The 19077-nt window shown below is 41.4% G+C and overlaps 2 protein-coding genes across 6 annotated transcripts in view; one reads left to right on the plus strand and one right to left on the minus strand.

Moving 5' to 3' along the window:
* Positions 1-1324: 1324 nt before the first annotated feature.
* Positions 1325-19077, minus strand: part of PTPN3 (protein tyrosine phosphatase non-receptor type 3) — a 147575-nt gene continuing 129822 nt past the window's right edge. For all 5 annotated transcript variants that reach the window (XM_060781441.2, XM_060781442.2, XM_060781443.2 and 2 more), the window contains 3 exons: positions 17539-17684; positions 13831-13966; positions 1325-9909 (listed from right to left, as the gene is read on the minus strand). In XM_060781441.2, the coding sequence (XP_060637424.2) occupies positions 9832-9909; positions 13831-13966; positions 17539-17684 (360 nt within the window). In that variant the 3' untranslated portion in view covers positions 1325-9831. The remainder of the gene's footprint in view (positions 9910-13830; positions 13967-17538; positions 17685-19077) is intronic.
* Positions 15325-15863, plus strand: LOC132779137 (C-C chemokine receptor 1-like protein 1). Its single transcript, XM_067469538.1, is given in 3 exon segments — positions 15325-15431; positions 15433-15652; positions 15654-15863. Coding segments are annotated over 3 exon segments (537 nt in total).

Below are 19077 nucleotides of genomic sequence, written 5' to 3' on the forward strand. Positions count from 1 at the left end.
ATTGCTATTTTATTCTACAGGACTTAATTGCAAGTTCCCTTGATGACCTAATTTCTGTAGAACTTTTTAAAATTAAAAATGAATATAAACATGCACTTCGCTATTCCCTTGCCTCAATAATTCACTTTCTCGCACACAAACATGTCATATACGTACAAAGCATTCTCAAATGAATATCCTAGACCAAAGGTCCTCAAGTTATGGCTCGTGGCCTGTATCCAGCCCACCAAGATTACTTCCCCATCCCTCACTGTAAACTATAGACTCACCAGTCATTTGTACCCATCCCCTTCACACATCACCTCCGTTTGCACCCACCACTCTTGTCACTGCTGTTTGTGTGGAAGAAAAGGAAGGGAGGAAGGGAGGGAGGGAGGGAGGGAGGGAGGATGGATGGATGGAAGGAAGGAAGGAAGGAAGGAAGGAAGGAAGGAAGGAAGGAAGGAGAGAGGAGGGAAGAAAGGAAGGAAAAAGAGGAAAGGAGGGGTGCAGGAGGTGGGGAAAGAGAAAGAAGGAAAGAAAAACATGGTAGGAAAATGAGGGGGAAAGAAGGATAGAGAGAGAAATGGAAGAAAGGAAGTTAGCTAGGAAACTGAAAGAAGGAATTCAGAATTCAGAAAACATGGCAAAGTGGCTTGAACCTCGTACTGTGGCGCTGAACTCACTGGCTGACTTTAAGCAAGTCACACTCTCTCAGCTTCAGAGGAAATCACAGGGCAATTGCTTAGAATGAATTTTAACAAGAAAACTCTGAGAGGGTCACCTTAGGGTGAAGGATGCAATTTTAAAGATAGATATGGCCAATGTTGAGAATCATGGGAATCATAGTCTAATAGCACCAGGAGTTTCATTAGTTGCTCATCCTTATAGTTATAATCTTAATGTGCCTATTGAGTGCCTGAGAAAAATGTCAGAAGCTAGGGGACTGCTAAACAATACTTCCAATGAGCTGGTTTTCAGTAACTCAAGATCAGAACCTTCAATACAGGGAATAATTATGCAAATCATCAGAGGCATTTATTTGATTGCATAATTTACACATAAGACAGAATTGTGTTTTAGTACTTTGATGCAAACCTTTTATTTTTTTTAGTACAACAGAGTGCCACAGAGATGTAGTTCATAAAAACCTAGGAAAGTAGATTTCCTGAAAATATATACTAACAATTACATGGAAAAGCTGCAGAAGCTAATTCTGATTCCAAATACTTAAAAAGAGGAATCATTTTTAAACATCTGATCAGTTTTAAACATGTCATAAACAGTATGGTGAGAAGGGTCAGCCCCAGGTAATTTTCAAGTGCAAAAAAACAGTATTTTGCCCCCCCCCCCCCCCCCCGAACCAATCGCTGAAAAATAAAAGGTAGAAGGTAGAGGTGAATAAAAGAGTTATCTTACAAACTAGAAGTTTACTTACAACATTATGTTCATATAGTTACATTACATAGAATTAACACAAATTAACTTTTTTAAGAATGCAAATATCTAAAATGGTCTGGATGAAGACGAATAAGTTGAGGATCAATCCTGACAAGACAGAGGTCCTCCAGGTCAACCACAGGCCAGATTGAGGTATAGGGTGGCAAACTGTGCTTGTTGGGGTTGCATTCCCCCTGAAGTCACAGGTCTGCAGCTTGGGGGTCCTCCTAGACTCAGTGCTAACGCTTGAGGCACAGGTGTCAGCAGTGGCTGGGAGGGTCTGCACAATTGAAGCTCATGTGCCAGCTGCAACTGTACCTCGTGAAGTTGGATTTGGCCAAGGTGGTCCACGCCTTAATTACCTCTAGATTGGACTAATGCAATGCACTCTACGTGGGGCTGCCCTTGAAGATGGTCCGGAAATTCCAACTGGTCCAACGAGTGGCAGCCAGACTACTAACTGGTGCGAATTGCAGGGAGTGGTCTACCCCCCTGTTTAAGGAGCTCCATTTGCTGCCATTTATTTTCCGGTCCCAATTCGAGGTGCAGGTACTTACCTACAAAGCCCTGAATGGTTTGGGACTCGCTTACCTTCGTGACTGCTTTTCCTTCTATGAACCTACACGATCCCTTTGGTCTTCCGGAGAGGCCCCCCACAAGTACGACTTGTGGGGAAGAGGGAGAAGGCCTTCTCTGTGGTGGCACCTCAGCTCTGGAACTCCCCCCCCCCCAAAAAAAATTAGACAAGTCCCCACCCTGGCAGTCTTTAGGAAGAGCTTGAAAACTTGGCTGTTCCAGTATGCCTTCAAGGAATGATGAACTGAACTATAACCCCTGCGACCTAACCTTGCAAAAATGCCCTCGGAAGCACTTTACTTTCTACCTACTAGTGGAATTAAACCCTACTTTCGTCCCTCTGATCCTCTGTCCAGATACAATACATTGCTTCCTCACCCAGTGTTTTAAACCCTGCCCACTATGATTTATTTTCTGTGTTTAAATTATTGTGATTTTACATTGCTCGATGTGCTTATTTATATTTTTTTTTAGTATTTTATCTTTTTATTTTTATATTTTATTGTCGTTTTATTTATTTATTTATTTGGTTTACTTTTACCCCGCCCTTCTCACCCCGAAGGGGACTCAGGGCAGCTTACACAACCAAGGCACAATTGGATGCCCGTAACATACAGCAGCAATAAAACAAAATAACGCAAATTAACAATCAGCAGCAATACATTACATCTATACTCACTAAAAACAATAAAACTAATAAAAATTTCATACAAACCAATATAAACCAATTACTCCTTATTGCCGGTCAATGTTCGCTATCTCTTAGTTCAGAGTTTCCTTCCACATTTATCAGTCCTGCCGGTTTTATTTTTCTGGTTGTCCTTACCTAGTTAGCAGATTGCCCGAAGGCCTGGTCCCACAACCATGTCTTTACCTTCCTCCTGAAGGACAGGAGTGATGTCGACGCCCTGATCTCCACTGGGAGCAGGTTCCACAGGTGAGGGGCCACCACTGAGAAGGCCCTGCTCCTCGTCCCCACCAGCCTCGCTTGGGAAAGCGGTGGAGTCGAGAGCAGGGCCCCCTCAGATGATCTTAAATTCCGTGGTGGGACGTAGAGGGAGATACGTTCGGACAGATACGCTGGACCGGAACTGTACAGGGTTTTGTAGGTTAAAACCAGCACCTTGAATTGGGCTCGGAACTGAACCGGCAGCCAGTGGAGCTGACACAGCAGAGGGGTGGTGTGCTCTCTGTATGTCGCCCCGGTGAGCAGTCTGGCTGCCGCTCGCTGGACCAGTTGAAGTTTCCGAACTGTCTTCAAGGGCAACCCCACGTAGAGTGCGTTGCAGTAGTCTATTCGGGATGTAACAAGAGCGTGGACCACTGTGGCCAGATCAGACTTCCCAAGAAACGGGCACAACTGGTGCACAAGTTTTAATTGTGCAAAAGCTCTCCTGGCCACCGCTGAGACCTGGGGTTCCAGGCTCAGCGATGAATCCAAGATCACTCCCAAGCTGCGAACCTGAGTCTTCAGGGGGAGTGCAACCCCGTTAACATAGGCTGTAACCCTATTCCCTGTTCGGCCTTACGACTGACCAGTAGGACCTCTGTATTGTGTGGATTCAATTTCAATTTGCTAGCCCTCACCCAGTCGGACACAGCAGCTAAACATCGATTCAAGGTCTGGACAGCCTCCTTGGTGACAGGTGGAAAGGAGTGACATATCTGGACATCATCTGCGTAGAGATAACACCTCAGTCCGAAACTCCGAATGATCTCCCCCAGCAGCTTCATGTAGATGTTAAACAACATTGGGGACAGAATTGAACCCTGTGGGACTCCACATGACAACGGCTGTGGGGCCGAACAAGTGTCACCCAGTAACACCTTCTGGGACCGTCCCTCAAGAAAGGACTGGAGCCACTGCAAGGCAGAACCCCCAAGTCCCATATCTCTGAGGCGTCCCAGAAGGATACCGTGATCGACGGTATCGAAGGCTGCTGAGAGGTCCAGCAGAACTAACAGGGACACACTCCCCCTGTCCAGCTCCCGGCGAAGATCATCTACCAAGGCGACCAAGGCTGTTTCCGTTCCATGAAGCCAGACTGTGCCGGATCTAGATAATCAGTGTCTACCAGAAATTCCTGGAGTTGTGTTGCCACCACACGTTCCATGACTTTGCCCAAATAGGGGAGATTTGTATGTTGTTTATTTGCATTGCTGTATTGTTGGGCTTGGCCTCATGTAAGTCTCCCCTAGTCCCCTTGGGGAGATGGTGGCGGGGTATAAATAAAGATGATGATGATGATGATGATTATTATTATTATTATTATTAAACTTAGCAACCATTTTAAGTTTTTGTTGTTACTTTTGGTCTATAAGTACTACACAAAGGTTTCCTGGTCATGCTGTCTCTTCAAAAGATTTTTCTGACTTCGGCTTGTTAATAATAGCACTCTGAACTCCACCAAAGATAGAATTGGACCAAACATGGCACACAGAGCCCCCATGACCAGCAAAAAAATACTGGAGGTCTTTAGGGAAAATGCACCTTGATTTGGGGGAGTTGTAGCTCTGTGAACCCTAACCCTGATGGATCAGGACCATACTAGGCACACATACCTGATATGTTGAAATTTGATTACTTGAGGAGTTTGGGGGCGGGGGACTGACCTTTCTGGGAGTTGTAGTTCACCCACAACCAGAGAAACTGTGACTTCCACCAATGATGGACGTGGTCTGAACTTGGCACACAGAATACCCATGACTAACTCAACCTACTGGAGGGGTTTGAGGGGACCGACTCACTATAGTGGGAATTGTAGTTTACCCTACAGTTAGAGAGCATACTGAAACCCACTGATGCGGCATCTACAGCAAACTTACCCAACATCGCCAACTTTAAGTACCTATAGTAGTATACAGTAAAGGCAATAGAAAAGAGGAAGAGCTCATCACAGGAAGATTGGCACAGTCAAGGAAGCCATGCCCCTGAGTTTGCAATATCTGAGCAGGGCTGCTAGTAAAAGGGCATCTAATTAACAGGGCTGCTATGAAGCAAAGCTGACTTGACAGCACATAGTAACAACTCCAAATGTATTTCCCCCAAGATGTACATAGCACAGTGTGTTGTCTGGACTCTGTATGACCTGATCACATTGATTACAAAACTACTGCAACAGTCAGGAAGGTGGATTTGCATGTCGAAGCACTGATTCCAAGTGCATTTTTGCATTCAAGAACATTTTTGTGCAACAGCGAATCCTGTTCAATTCATAGAATCATAGAATCAAAGAGTTGGAAGAGACCTCATGGGCCATCCAGTCCAACCCCCTGCCAAGAAGCAGGAATATTGCATTCAAATCAGATTCAAATTGGCCAGATTCACTGCAAAATGAGCACAAGCATCCTTACCTGGGGTTTCTAGTGGTCATTTGCCACCATTATCTTTATTTATAGCCTCCTTCTTCCACCCCCCTATCTCACCTCAAGATTGACCCCGATGTGTATAGGAGGTTCATGTTTTAGCCCATTTGGTCCAATCTGTTATATGTGCACCTCACATTAAAAGAGTTTTAAAATGTTGTGCACCTTTGAGTCTGTTCCTACATTTGACAGTCCTGTTGCTAATCTATGACTGGGATTTCTTGGCAAGATTTGTTCAGAGGAAGTTTGCCATGTCCGTCCTCTGAGGCTGAGAGAGTGTGACTTGCCCAAGGTCACACAGGCCCCTTCCACACTGCCCTATACCCTAGGATCTGATCCCCAATTATTCTTATCCCAGATCACCTGGCAGTGTGGAGTCATATAATCCATTTTAGATGAGATAATCTGGGATCAGATCCTGGAATAAAGGGCACTGTGGAAGGGGCCTCAGTAGGTTTCCACAGCATAACAGCGATTCATAATCAAACCCACTACACTGTGCTGGCTCCGCACATTAGAAAACCTATCACGGGGTTCTCTTGGCAAAATCTGTTCAGAGAGAGTTTGCCTTTGGCTAGATCTACACTGCCTTGTATCCCAGAATCTGATCCCATAATATCTGCTCTGAACTGGGATATCTGAGTCCACACTGTCACATAATTCAGTTCAAAGCAGAAAATGTGGGATTTTATTCAGCTGTGGGAATGGGACAAAGATAATCCAGTTCAAATCAGATAGTGTGGATTTTCTGCTTTGATAAACCTGGATTATCTGGCAGCATAGAAGGGGCCTTCTACACAGCCATGTAACCCAGAATATCAAGGCAGAAAATCCCAAAATATTATCTGATTTGAACTGGGTTATCTGAGGGCTCTTTCACAGCCCTATATCCCAGAATATCAAGGCAGAAAATCCCACATTATCTGAGTGTGGACTCAGATAACCCAGTTCAAATCAGATAATGAGGAATTTTCTGCCTTGATATTCAGGGATATAGGGCTGTGTGGAAGGGCCCTGAGTCCATACTTAGATAATGTGGGATTTCCTACCTTGATATTCTGGGATATAGAGCTGTGTGAAAGGACCTTGGGTTATCTAAGTCCACACTGCCATATAATCCAGTTCAAAGAAGAAAATGTGGGATTTTATTCAGCTGTGTAGAAGGGGCCTTAGATACTTGAACTGTCATGGCTGGGGGCCCTTCCAGACAGCCCTATATCCCTGAATATCAAGGCAGAAAATCCCATATATTATCCGCTTTCAACTGGGTTATCTGAGTCCACACTCAGCTAATGTGGGATTTTCTGCCTTGATATTCTGGGAAATAGGGCTGTGTGGAAATGGAATGGTGGAACATCTCTCCCCTTCTCTGCCCAAGAGAACTGGTGCCAAACTGCCCAATCCCTCAGCATACAGCCCTAGCAGTCCAAGCGGTGTCAAACTGCATTGAGTGTACAGTGGGGATGCAGCCTGAAGGCAGAGAGGAGAAAGGGCCAGTGGGCAAGGCCAGGGAGGCGCGATAGAGGAAGAAGGGATCCTCGCCTGTCCTCCTGCCTCTTTCCTCAGGTCCTATGGCGACTCCGGTGCCCGGCTGGTGGAGGAGCGCCTCAAGAGCACCCTTAGGGAATTGACGCTCTACACAAACGCGTAATTTGCCTAATGCTTCAGCTGCCCCTGATGGTGAGGCAAGACAATGAAGCAGGCCCAACTAGGTTCAACCGAAAAATGTAAAAAGGTATAAGGAATGCTCTTGCATTTGTTTCTTGTTTTGAAATACACCGTGGTCTTGAATAAAATATTGAGATACAATTTCTACATATAAATTTAACTGCTCATAAAGCAGATACACCTATTGCCAATTCAGATGTTGGCCTGTACCATGGGTAATCCTAGTATTCCCACAACTTTTCTCACTTTTTCTTGTAAATGAAATACTTTGCCTAGCAGTTTCTAACTCGATGCAGAGGAGTATTTTTCACTCAATATGGCAGACATTAGTACTTCTGATATCTATAACAATACGGCATTGTAACTTGCTATTATGACACTAATACACAAGGCAAAAATGACCAGTCAGAAAAGAGATTTGAAGAACCCAATGTTCAAATGTGTGTGTCATACCTTACTAACCAGATCACAGTGGTTCAGTAAATCAATGCCTAAATAAAACCTCACTATAATAAAGGAGAACATTGTAATTGTAATCGCCACTGGTCACCCTTTTAATTTCATGCTCAGACCTGGCAATCTGTAAATGTATCAACCACGCAAAGTAACACTCACACAAACATGCAATCATGAGGTTTCAGAGCAACAAATTTCACAATTTATGAAATTTAGGTAGATACTCTTCATTTTCAAGCCACTGTTGATTTCAGATAGGAAAATGGAATAGAAAAGAGCCCCTTAAGGCATTACTGCCCTCTGCCCAGTATAATACACTTGGAGTTAAAAATACAGCTTAACACTCAGACACAATTGTCTGTTTTCAGACTTAGCCATATTCATAGCTATTGAAATCAACATTAATCAATGGCTTAGTTTAATGATCCCACTCCATGTCTCACCAAGTCTGATCCAATGAAATATTTCTCAATTTTCTAAGCAGTTTTCTTCAAAAACATTTTTGTATAACACAAACATAACTATGGAACATTTTCTTTATGTTTAATACAGCATAATTCACGAGGAAAGAATCTTAAACATCATACAGTGGTTGCGTATTTACATTCTCTCCTTTGAAATGAAACTGAGACCAACACACCTTAAAGAAAATAACCAAAATATAATTATAAACTTAATTCTTGCATTACATTGACTCATATTTTTTCCACTTCTCACCCACACCAATAAAATGGTCAGCTGAGATTTTACCTTCCTAGTATACTTGCTACTTCTACAGCAGCGACACTCATTGACTTTCATGTTGCAACTATACAAGTGTTTGCATACACAGAGGTAATATCCCAAATCTGCAAGTATAATGATTTATATAGGAATTAAGGCTTAATGCATTTACTAGGCAGACGTTCCCAAGAAGATAGTGGTAGCACTTCTTCTGAGTAAACATGTTTTGCGCAATCCAAACCACAATTCTTCTGGAAGAACAAAATCAAATAGGCTGGATCAAAATTTACATGACTACAACTGAGCCACTGAGGCATAATTGTCCACTTTAGCCTTTCCATGGCAGCCTTACTAAATCCATGCAAAAACAGATGCAAAAAGCATCCAAAAGAATGGGGGAAGCTGTGTAGGGAAGGCAGAAAGATCCCCTAAACTTTCCATTCACAGGTTTAGATCCAACCCTTAGCTCCTTTCTTGCTCAGCAGCCACTTTCCACAGATCTCTCAATGACGATTCCCTGCAACTCCCACTGGCCAGTACTCTTGCTGTTGTGGGAGCGGTCTTTCCATTCTTTCTAGTATAACTATCTGCAGGCGAACACTCAAGGATATTTTCAAATGGAAGGAGCTATGGCTGATAGTGAGAATGCGATAACAATATAAGATGTACCTTTGAGATCTCACCCAACATATGACACAAGCTTTGCATTAGCAATGATGCTGCAAGATTGGACCAAAGTTAGGTAGATACTCTTGATCGAAAAAAAATGTTTAAATAACTGAACATTTATACCCTTTTACATTTAGCAGCAATAGGTTATTCATTTCAGCAGTAAAGATCTCCAACATAAGGTTAAACACAGTAAAGAAACTTCAGCAGCCAGGTGCAAAAATCAGGTACCATCTCCAGTATAAACAATTAGAAAAGTATATTACACAAACTGAACTGAAAAATAACATTATTTCCTACTTTGAACAACAAACCTGAAGAAAAAGAATAACAGAGAGCACATACAAAGACACAAGACTGCATTATTTCTGATATAAACCATACATTTTTGTGGGTTATGCAATCTGTGCTCCATTTACGAACATTTAATAGTGATGCAAACAGGTTTATAAAAATCATGTCAGGCATTTTCCAACTCTGAAAATGTTTGAGAAGCTAGCAAATATTGCCAGTACTACTTTGTATTGGACGATTCAGTCCAGTTTTTAGTCAGCTATGGTGAGATACTCAGCTCTCCACAGAATAAAGGCATGGCTTTTCAGCAACTGTTGTTTTCCAGTGGTATTGCTGTTGATCTTTTCCTGTTTGCAATGGTATGCACCAGATGTACAGATCCTTCTAATGAAAAATGTTTTAAGGCAATAAAAGATGTATATAGTGGGTATATTAAGATTTCCTTGTTTTCAAGGTTGTACATTCCATGTCCCATTTCTTTGCAAACTTGCCTATATAAGCTACAGAGTTCAATCATTTTCTACACAATTAAAGTGCGAGTATAAGCTTGCTTTCTGTTCCCAACAGCTTTGGTGAGCTCCAGTGTAATTTATAACCATAAACCACTTGGGTTTTATTGATGTGTTTTCAGATAGATGAACTAGTTTTTTCACAGTTACGCTAGCTGGAATCCAGTGGATGAACAATTCCTTCTTTATAAACATGAAGAATAGCTTCACAGACAAATTTGTACTGACTCTGTGTAAAACAGATGCAAACACACAAAGGAAAAAGGTTAAAATCATCTTCAGTTAAATACACTTATGCTATAAAATAAGGTTCTGTTATGATGCCTTTATCTTTTAGGGATCCAAGAAGTTACATCAGCATTACAAATGTTATGTGGCTTTAAATATGCATTTTCTAAGTTATTCAGGTTTGTCTTTAAAGGACTGATAGGTAGTTGAGAAAAGTCGCAAGCAGCTGACGAGGGAATAATGTAAAAAAAGCTGGAAAGTTCTGTTCTTTGGTAACTAGAAAAGGAATAAGTTCAATAAATGAAATAGCAATACTGTGTGTGTGTATACACACACACACACACACACACACACACACACACAAACACTATATAACATGGGAACAGTTTTGAAGGACAAAATTATGAATGTTGATATGACCATATGATCATATCAAGTCAAGGGTGTTGGTAATGGTAGTTTTGCAATATCTGCGGGCTGCAGTTTCCACCCATGTCTAAAATGAACAGACATACTGTATATACTCATATATAAGTCTAGAAATTGGGCCAGCACCAGCAGTGCATAGGAGCCAGCCATCCCTCACTATTCTCATGCTATTTTCCCACCCAGGCACTGGAGAAAAAACTAGATTCTCCTGGAACAGACGAAGCTCTTGCATTTTGCCACTCTATTCAGAAATAGTTCCTTTAAAAAAAAAACAAAAAACAAGGGTTAAGGTAAAGTACTTACCATATTAGGGGAACTGGTTTTTTAAACTAAATTTCTAGACTTATACATGCAGTATAACTGTTCATTTCAGACATGGGTGGAAACCAGACAACCCTCCAGCTATTGCAAAACTACAGTTCCCAACACCCCTCATCATTGTTTATGTTGGATAGGATTGCTGGGTATTGAGGTTTAGTATAGCTGGTAAATCATCAGCAATTGTAAGATCTATCAACCAAAAGGTTGCAAATTCGAACCCCGGGTTGGCATGAGCTGCCAAATGACACCCTAGCTCATTTTTTACCTAAGCAATTTGAAAACAGCTTTAGCTGTAATTAGAGAAATTAGGTACCGTTAAAAAGTGGGGGAGGTGTTTTATGACGCCATAAAGAAAGAAGATCAGAAAAGGCTGGGCGACCAAAAGGAGGAAGTCCTGATGGCTCTTCGTCATAGAAGATAGAGCAACAGCACCTCCTGGACTCCAGCCCAATCTTCCATGGCATCAAAAAAAGCTGGACACTGAATTGAAACAAACCACCTCCTTCTGTTGTTTGTCTGTATGTGTATTGTCTATACAAAAGCGGCATTGAATGTTTGCCAAGTACATGTACTGTGATCCGCCCTGAGTCCCCTTCGGGGTGAGAAGGGTGGAATATAAATAAAGTGTTGTTGTTGTTGTTGTTGTTGTTGTTGTTGTTGTTGTTATTATTATTATTATTATTATTATTATTTTCAAAGCACCACAAAACATGTCTCCTGATCTAAGCCATGAAAAACCTGTGGACTGCATACTGGTCAGGATGTATTCTGGCAGGCCCTACCTATGAAGGAAAAAAAAGAGTCTTTGCAAAGTGTGAATCCAGACAGATCTTTGTGTTCCTTCTTTCTCCTTCTTTGTGTGCTGTGTGTGTAGTGAAAAAGGGAGGGTACTGAAGAGAGACTGGAGATAGATGTTAAAAAGAAGGAGAGATAATGATAGAGTGTTTATATGTGTGTGTGCGTCCATCAGAATGTGTGTGAGATGTTGATGTGGAACCAACATCTCATGCTCTCTTCCAACAATCTTGAAAGAGAGAGCGGGAAAGAGAGAGGGAAAGAAAGAAACAATATAGGGTAAAGATATTCTTAAGGAAAGGGCAGTCCAGTTTAAATGTAGGCCAAGTTCAGCTCTAATTTAACTACAATTTTCACTGTCAAATTTTAAGGCTTATATGGCTATAGCTATTTGTATTACTTACAAAGATCTCCTGAAGCCTCACTCACAATTACATGCATAAGACACTCAGACAGAGTGTCAGTCTGATACAGTAAAACAGCTGAGTCTAGCAGCATCTTAAAGACTAACACGAACCAATATCTAAAACATGTGTCACCAAACTCTTTGTTCTTTTTTTTGGATCACATAGAACTTGATCATGTAGAACAGAAGACGCTGCACATAGATTCAAGGGCTCCTTTGTAGAAAGTGGCGGATTTTCTAAGGTTTCAATGAAAGAACCAAAGTAAAATTTCATCAATGGGAGTTGTTCCACTCTCTTGACCTTTTCTGCACTTTCCCATGGATATATATTATAAGGGCAACATGGTTGCCCTTATAATATTTTTCAGCAGGCTATACAGTTTTGCATTTGATTAATTTTCTAATTACACCCTGCAGACAATTTGGTTTTTGCTTAAACTGGAACCATATACTGGGGTGCCATTTCTATCAAGCTATCTACTTATGTGTGGTTAGATAGCCTCTAAGCTATCTATCTAAGACCCTTTTTTTTGTAATGGCTGCTAATTTAAATCCCATCTACTGACACTGTTTTTGTCTTTTTGTTTTGTTATAAGAGGCATTATTTTACATCAAATATCATTTACCAGTCTAATGCTCTTTCATCTAGTTCAGAGATTTTCTTTCTTTTGGTGCCCTCAAGTACCCACGTACTGACATACTATGCTTTTATTAATGCAGACTAAAATAGCATTTATCTTTTTTTTACCGCAGTGTACTCTTTTAATCCTATTCTCATCAAATGATCCAACAACCTCCCTAGCTGTTTTTGATGAATTCAATGAATTGCCTACCATTGGTCTTGATGTTATTAATAACGGGCTCTTCAAAATCCTTCCCCCAACATTAATGACTGCTGTTGTCTCCTCTGTGCAAATGTAGGCTCTTTTACTTCTCCCTGTCTTTAAAGGAATTATTTCTTCCCTAAAGCTTTCTTTATGCTGACAACTACCCATATTGATGACTTCATGGACTTTGTACTATTTAGTTATTGTAATGAATCTCCATGATTGGAATACTGAGTCACTTCCCAGCATTTTGGAGAGGTTGGACCTTTCTGAGTTATCCTTCCTTTTTCAGCAGTTTTAATCATTTTAGAGATCTTTCCTCTTTAAATGTAACTGTGACTGGATCTATGCTGCCATATAATCCAGTATTTGATTCCAGACTGCCAATTCAAAGTAGATAATCTGTAGATAATCAATGTAGAAATGGGATTATATGGCAGTGTAGATGGATGGGCCTCTGATTCTGACTCATGCATTTGGGCTTCATCTTTGAAACCTTTTTGGTTGGCCACAACATGCTAATGGTTTATTCCCATTAGGCAAATCAGAAACATTTTCAAGTTAATTCTCTATGAACCCAAACTCTCAATTTTCTGTCAGATTTCCTGCTATGTTCAGTTTAAAATATGCTCTGCTATGGGGACATATTTAGGAGTTTAAGATTACAATGTCAACGGTGTGCTGAGGACATAAAACTCTACCTTTTTATCACAACTGAATCAGATAAGGCAGTGCAAAGTCCGTAAACAGTATTTGGAACGGCAACGAGCTGGATAAGGGCCAATCCATATAGTCTGAATCCTCGGAAGACCTTATAGGTATTGAGGTCTCAAGTCTAATAGATAGCCTTGTTGCTTCTTCAAGGTGGGACACCCCCCCCCCCCCCAAAGCTGATTCTACTTTGTCTGATTTGGGAGTGCTCCTTCATCCATTTCTGTGGCTTGTTCAATAAAACACAGGGACTTAAAAGCAAACTCACTATTCTACTTTGAATTCTGAAAAGGCAATCTTGCAAAGAATCCAGGGTTTTTTTGTGTGTGAATAAAGTATATTATTTTGGAATTAAAATGGATAGCTAGCAGCCTATATTAAAACTGGGACATACATCACAGAGACAGAACAGATTTCTATCTTTCTCACTTACCGGTGTTTGCACCATCATGGGACGATGGTCTCGCATTTTCTGTACAATATCCAGTGGATAAACAGGTCGTTTTTTTTCAATTAAGCACATAGCTGTTTCCATAGCAACCAATACCCCAGTCCGGCCTATTCCAGCACTGTAAGAGATAAGCCACACTGCATAAAGGAACCAAAGCAGTGGCTTTATCCTGAAATCAAATTATTACCTTGATACTTTTTTAATGTTAGAAAACTCTTGAAAAATACAAAGATTCCTGCAAACAATGAAGCACTCAAAATCATGCTAGCAATGTGTGCTTTATGCATTTGTCAGAAGAAAAGTGGAAATCAGATGGATAAAGTTATGACCCCCCCTTACTGTTGGCTTAGTAGTTTTATTTTGAGAAGATTTCACAGGGAAAGAAAGTATATATACTTGTAACCGTATTTCTTTGAGTGTTTCCTTTGCACATGTGCAGTATTTTTGGAACATTCCAGAGCTTGGAGATTAAAATTTAGGTGGAGGCCTCGGCCACTCTCCCCATGACTATATTAGTTTCTTTCCTTCTTTGTCAGAGGGAGTGGATTGATTCCTTTGAATAGACTTTGATTGAGTGTCCGTTACAACAGAATTGGTTTTAGGTAGTTTGGAAAGCCATGTGACTGAGGAAAGGTCAAGGCAGTAAAGATTTTCTGCTTGTTTAGGGGTTGCTGGAACTAGAGCAGGAGATATACACATTTTTATTACTTGAAGTAGGTATGGTAGGGTTGGCAAAGCAGTTGACATAGGAGTCTGTTGTTCAGAGGAGAAAAACTTCTACCACCTCAGTGGCCTGGGGGACAGTAAGATTAAGGGCTTTAAGAGCCTGATAAGGAGAGAAGCAACGTTTTTGAAGTCCTCTGACTGTTGGAGGTCAGGGATGGGGCCTGCAGGGGGACCAGATGAGGTGGGTTTATCTGGATTGGATTGGAGTTCTATGGTTTCACATTCCTCCTCCAGCTATTGGGAAGGGGTGGGCTGAGGGTGAGGTGTAGGAAGATCAACTGGGGAGGAAGGGGATAGAGGTGGTGCAGGAGGATGAGAGATAGTGGCTGAGGGAGCAGCTCGGGGAGGTTGAGGTTGGCTCAATTGTGCATGTTTAGGTGTAGGCTGAGTGGAGGCTTCTCTCTGCTGCTGATCAAATGGAGGGTAGTAAGGTCCAAACATGGGGAATGGGGGGAGGGGGATATAATGGGTAGTGATAGTCGGGTTTGCCATGGAGACAGGGTTGAAACAGGTGAATGGCGTGGGCAGCTAAGGAGTCACTCTGGCCCTCAATGGCCGAACCAATGCTAAGCCTCTCCAGCTGTGCCTGGAGCCAGTCTCTTTGTCTCCAGAGATGGATGGCAGCTTTCTGAGGCATCTCCTTGCAGCTGTGATGCTTCCTCTTTATCGAGAAGTCTTCAGGCTTTAGAAAAGGGTGCATGTTGGTGGCACGGCTTAGAGAGCTGGGAAGACAGTCCTGGATTGCCTGGAATGAGCATTGGGATAAATAACTTCACTGGCACAGGGCTTGTGGATGGGCATTGCCATCTCAGTGACCTTGTCCAGTTCATCCTGGTGCCGGCTGTCTACTGCCTGGTGCTGTGTGGGCTTCCCGGGAAATGTGACTGCCCTCCTTGTGTTCCTGCAGAGCGGACAAGTGCGGAAGGCTATCCGTATCTATCTCATTAACCTTACCCTGGCGGATATCTTCTTCAACCTCACCCTGCCTTTCTGGATCCCTTACTACTGGGCAGAGGGCCACTGGGTTCTGCCTGAAGCCTTCTGCTGCTTGGCTGGGGCCACATATTATTTGGCTACTTAACAATGCCATGGCTTTCATGACCCTCATCAGCTTGGACTGCTACTGCACCGTGGCTAAGATGGAGCTGGCTTTAAACAAGCTCCGGGGAGCATTGGTGGGGTATACCTTGACCTGGGGTCTGTGTGCAGCTTGTGCCGTCCCCTCCTTGGCTACTCAGCAGATCCACCAGGGTGGATTGCTCAATACAAAATGCTTTGCTTTCATTTAATATTGCATTATATAAGCTGGAAAAAAACATTTACCTTTGTGATTTAGTAGTGGATTTGTGTTTGTTGTGATTGTGGGAATCCATTGTCTTTTGTGTCAAGGGGAGAGTGGGTGACGCCTCCGCCTAAATTTTCATCTATAAACTCTTGAATGTTCCGAAAATACTGTGCATGCGCAAAGGAAACCCATCTGTGCACATTTTGCAAACTACACGAGGAAAAAAAAATCTAATGTGCCATATCTTTTACCTACACTTTAAAGATGAGGAGCACCACCACCATCCCGCCTGCAAACTGAATGCCATCTCTCAATCCAAAATATATTCCTTACATCCACCACAAAAATGGTTGAATAATACACTGCTATCAACATAAACCAGGCCAAGGAACCAGAACCAGGCCAAGGGCTTAACCAGGGAAATTAGCCAGCTCTTGCAATATAAAGCCTTTTAAAAATGAACTGATTGTGCTGATCTGTTTAAACTGAGGATTTTAATCATTTCAATAGTATTTTGTATTTTTAAGTTTAGTTTTAAATTATTCTGATAGATAAGTCCAGGGGTGTCAAACTCATTTTCATCGAGGGCCACATCAGCCCTAAAGTTGCCTTCAAAGAGCCATTAAATCTATTGACACAGAGGACAAACTATGATTTTTTAATATAGTGATCAGTGTTCTTTAGTTTTTACCTACTTTGGATCCCCAGATGCTATTGAATGACAATTCCCATCACTTTTGATTATCCACCATGTGAACTGGGGATAATGGGAATTGCAACCCAACATCACTTGTGGCTCTGAGGGGAAAGACTAAAGGGTATTTTAAAGTCAGACATCATTCCCACAAGCCTTTTATTTAAATTTGCCCCCTACGCTCCTGACTAAACAGAAGAAACTGCAGCCTTCCAGATGTTACTATATCATAACTCCAATCACTTGTAGTCAGGATGTCTAATGATGAGGAAGACAGGAGTCTGGAGGGCCACATAAAATGACATGGAGGGTCAGAATCTGGACTGCGAGCCTTAAGTCTGACAGATGTGGTTTAATCCTATTGATTAGTCCCATATTAATTTTTTGTATGCTTTTGCTATGTTTTTGTTTAGTTGTTATGCTTTTGTTTAGTTGTAAGACATCTTGGTGGTGGGGATGCCTTTCTCCCAATTCTGGGAGAAAGACATTATCATCAACATAATGCTCATAGGTTCTCTAGCTATGGGAAGAGGCATGACTTAAAGAAATCTCCATCACTTTCCCTCTTTTAAATTCTGTTTGCAATTGTTGAGGGAAGTATTTTACAACCTTCAATATTGGTAGCACAGAGCCCAAGTGTACTTGAAAGGGCTCTTTCTCTAGCAGAAATGTCCTTCCTCTAAATTTCTCTGTCTACCACAGCAGGACATGATTATATACATTCAAGAAAATCTGGGAAGCAGTAGCATGATCCTCCATGAATTTAAAGCTAGCTAAGTTTATGTCATCCCATTTTTGGCAGCAAATTTTATACATAAACTATGTGTCCTTCTCACATACACCTTGTACAACAATTCATAAAGCAAGCTTTCTCTCCTTTGTCACAATTCATTAAAAAACATTACCAACTCAAATGAACGTGAGAGCCCCTTAGCAATCCTGCCAGAGCAATTTTGAGACTATTATACACAATAATTTATAGTACCTGCAGTGAACCAGAACTGGCTCATTTTCTATTCTCTTTGGTCTCATATAGGTCACAAATTCCAAAAAGGCTGAGGAATCATCGGGGACACCATGATCAGGCCATGCCACATACTGGAGATGAGTAACAGTGTGTTCTTCTTCTGTCTGAAATGAATAAACATGTTCACTAGACATTATTTGTGGGATTACTGTGAAAACAGCCTCAATTAAAAGAAACCACCAGACAATTTCTTTCAAGTATGAAATGTTTCACAATTTAGAGTTTGGAGATTACAGAGCTTAGTGTTACAAGAAACACACTATATTTGTGGTATAAAATAGTCGCCCTAGGGCTGAGAACGGCGGTCAACAAATGCAGCAAATAAATAAATAAATAAATAAATATTAAAAACAAGAGAAAAAAAGCTGATTTTTATCTTTTAAAGATTCCATACTGAATCTCATTTTTCAGACCTACAGAATTGCATGCATTCCCATAAACATAGGGTGCAACTATAGTTTGACATCACTTTTAACTGCTCTGGCTCAATGCTATGGAATCATGGGAGTTGTAGTTTTACAAGGTTCTGCTGCTTCTTGACAGGGGGTTGGACTGGATGGCCCAAAAGGTCTCTTCCAACTCTATGGTTCTATGATTCTATGAAGGGTATTGGAGAAATATGTGGTCTGTGAACTATACTTTTCCTATGCCAACATAGAACACTGTTTTTGTTAACGATGGGTCCCGACCCCAAATAGGGTGCCCTTAAGCTCAATGTTTAGGATCATGCAATATCTGCCAAGAGTAAAAGGTTTTTGAATGCTACCCATTTACACAAATCTGTTAGCCAGAGCATGCAGTGTTTACAATACACTTTGCAGAAAATGCTTCAGTCGTATCCCTCCCACTGGAGAGGCCCTGCTCGTGATCCTGCCTGCGTCACAAGCGCATTTGGTGGGGACACGAGACAGGGCCTTTTCTGTGGTGGCCCCCCGACTCTGGAACACCCTCCCAAAGATCTTAGACAGGCCCCTACATTGGCAGTCTTCAGAAAGAACTTAAAGACCTGGCTGTTCTGATGTGCCTTCCCAGAATAGGAAATCTCCAATACCAAGTCCCAGAAGCACTTTATTAGAACTAAGATTGCCGCACTCTGCACACTGCACTTGCCCTATAATCTTTACATATCACCTGTCACATCAGCACTTTTAATTCTGTACCCTTTACTCTGGCCCGGCCCAGTTTTATTGTGTTTTAGTGTATTGTTTATTGCTTGCTGTTTTGTTGTTTAATATTGCTTTAATTGTTTTAATTTGCTCTAGGTTTGTATTGTTATGTTGTGTTTGAGGCCTTGGCCTTTGTAAGCCACATCGAGTCCTTCAGGAATGCTAGCGGGGTACAAATAAAGTTAATAATAATAATAATAATAATAATAATAATAATAATAATAATAAAAGAAAAGCCTTATAAATGCTGATTTATTATCATTAATGTCTGATTTTTATACCTGTTTTATATACCTATATACTTGGGGTCATGAAACAATTTATTGGGTAG

Source organism: Anolis sagrei, chromosome 6, assembly GCF_037176765.1.
Source record: "Anolis sagrei isolate rAnoSag1 chromosome 6, rAnoSag1.mat, whole genome shotgun sequence".
Classification (NCBI taxonomy): domain Eukaryota; kingdom Metazoa; phylum Chordata; class Lepidosauria; order Squamata; family Dactyloidae; genus Anolis; species Anolis sagrei.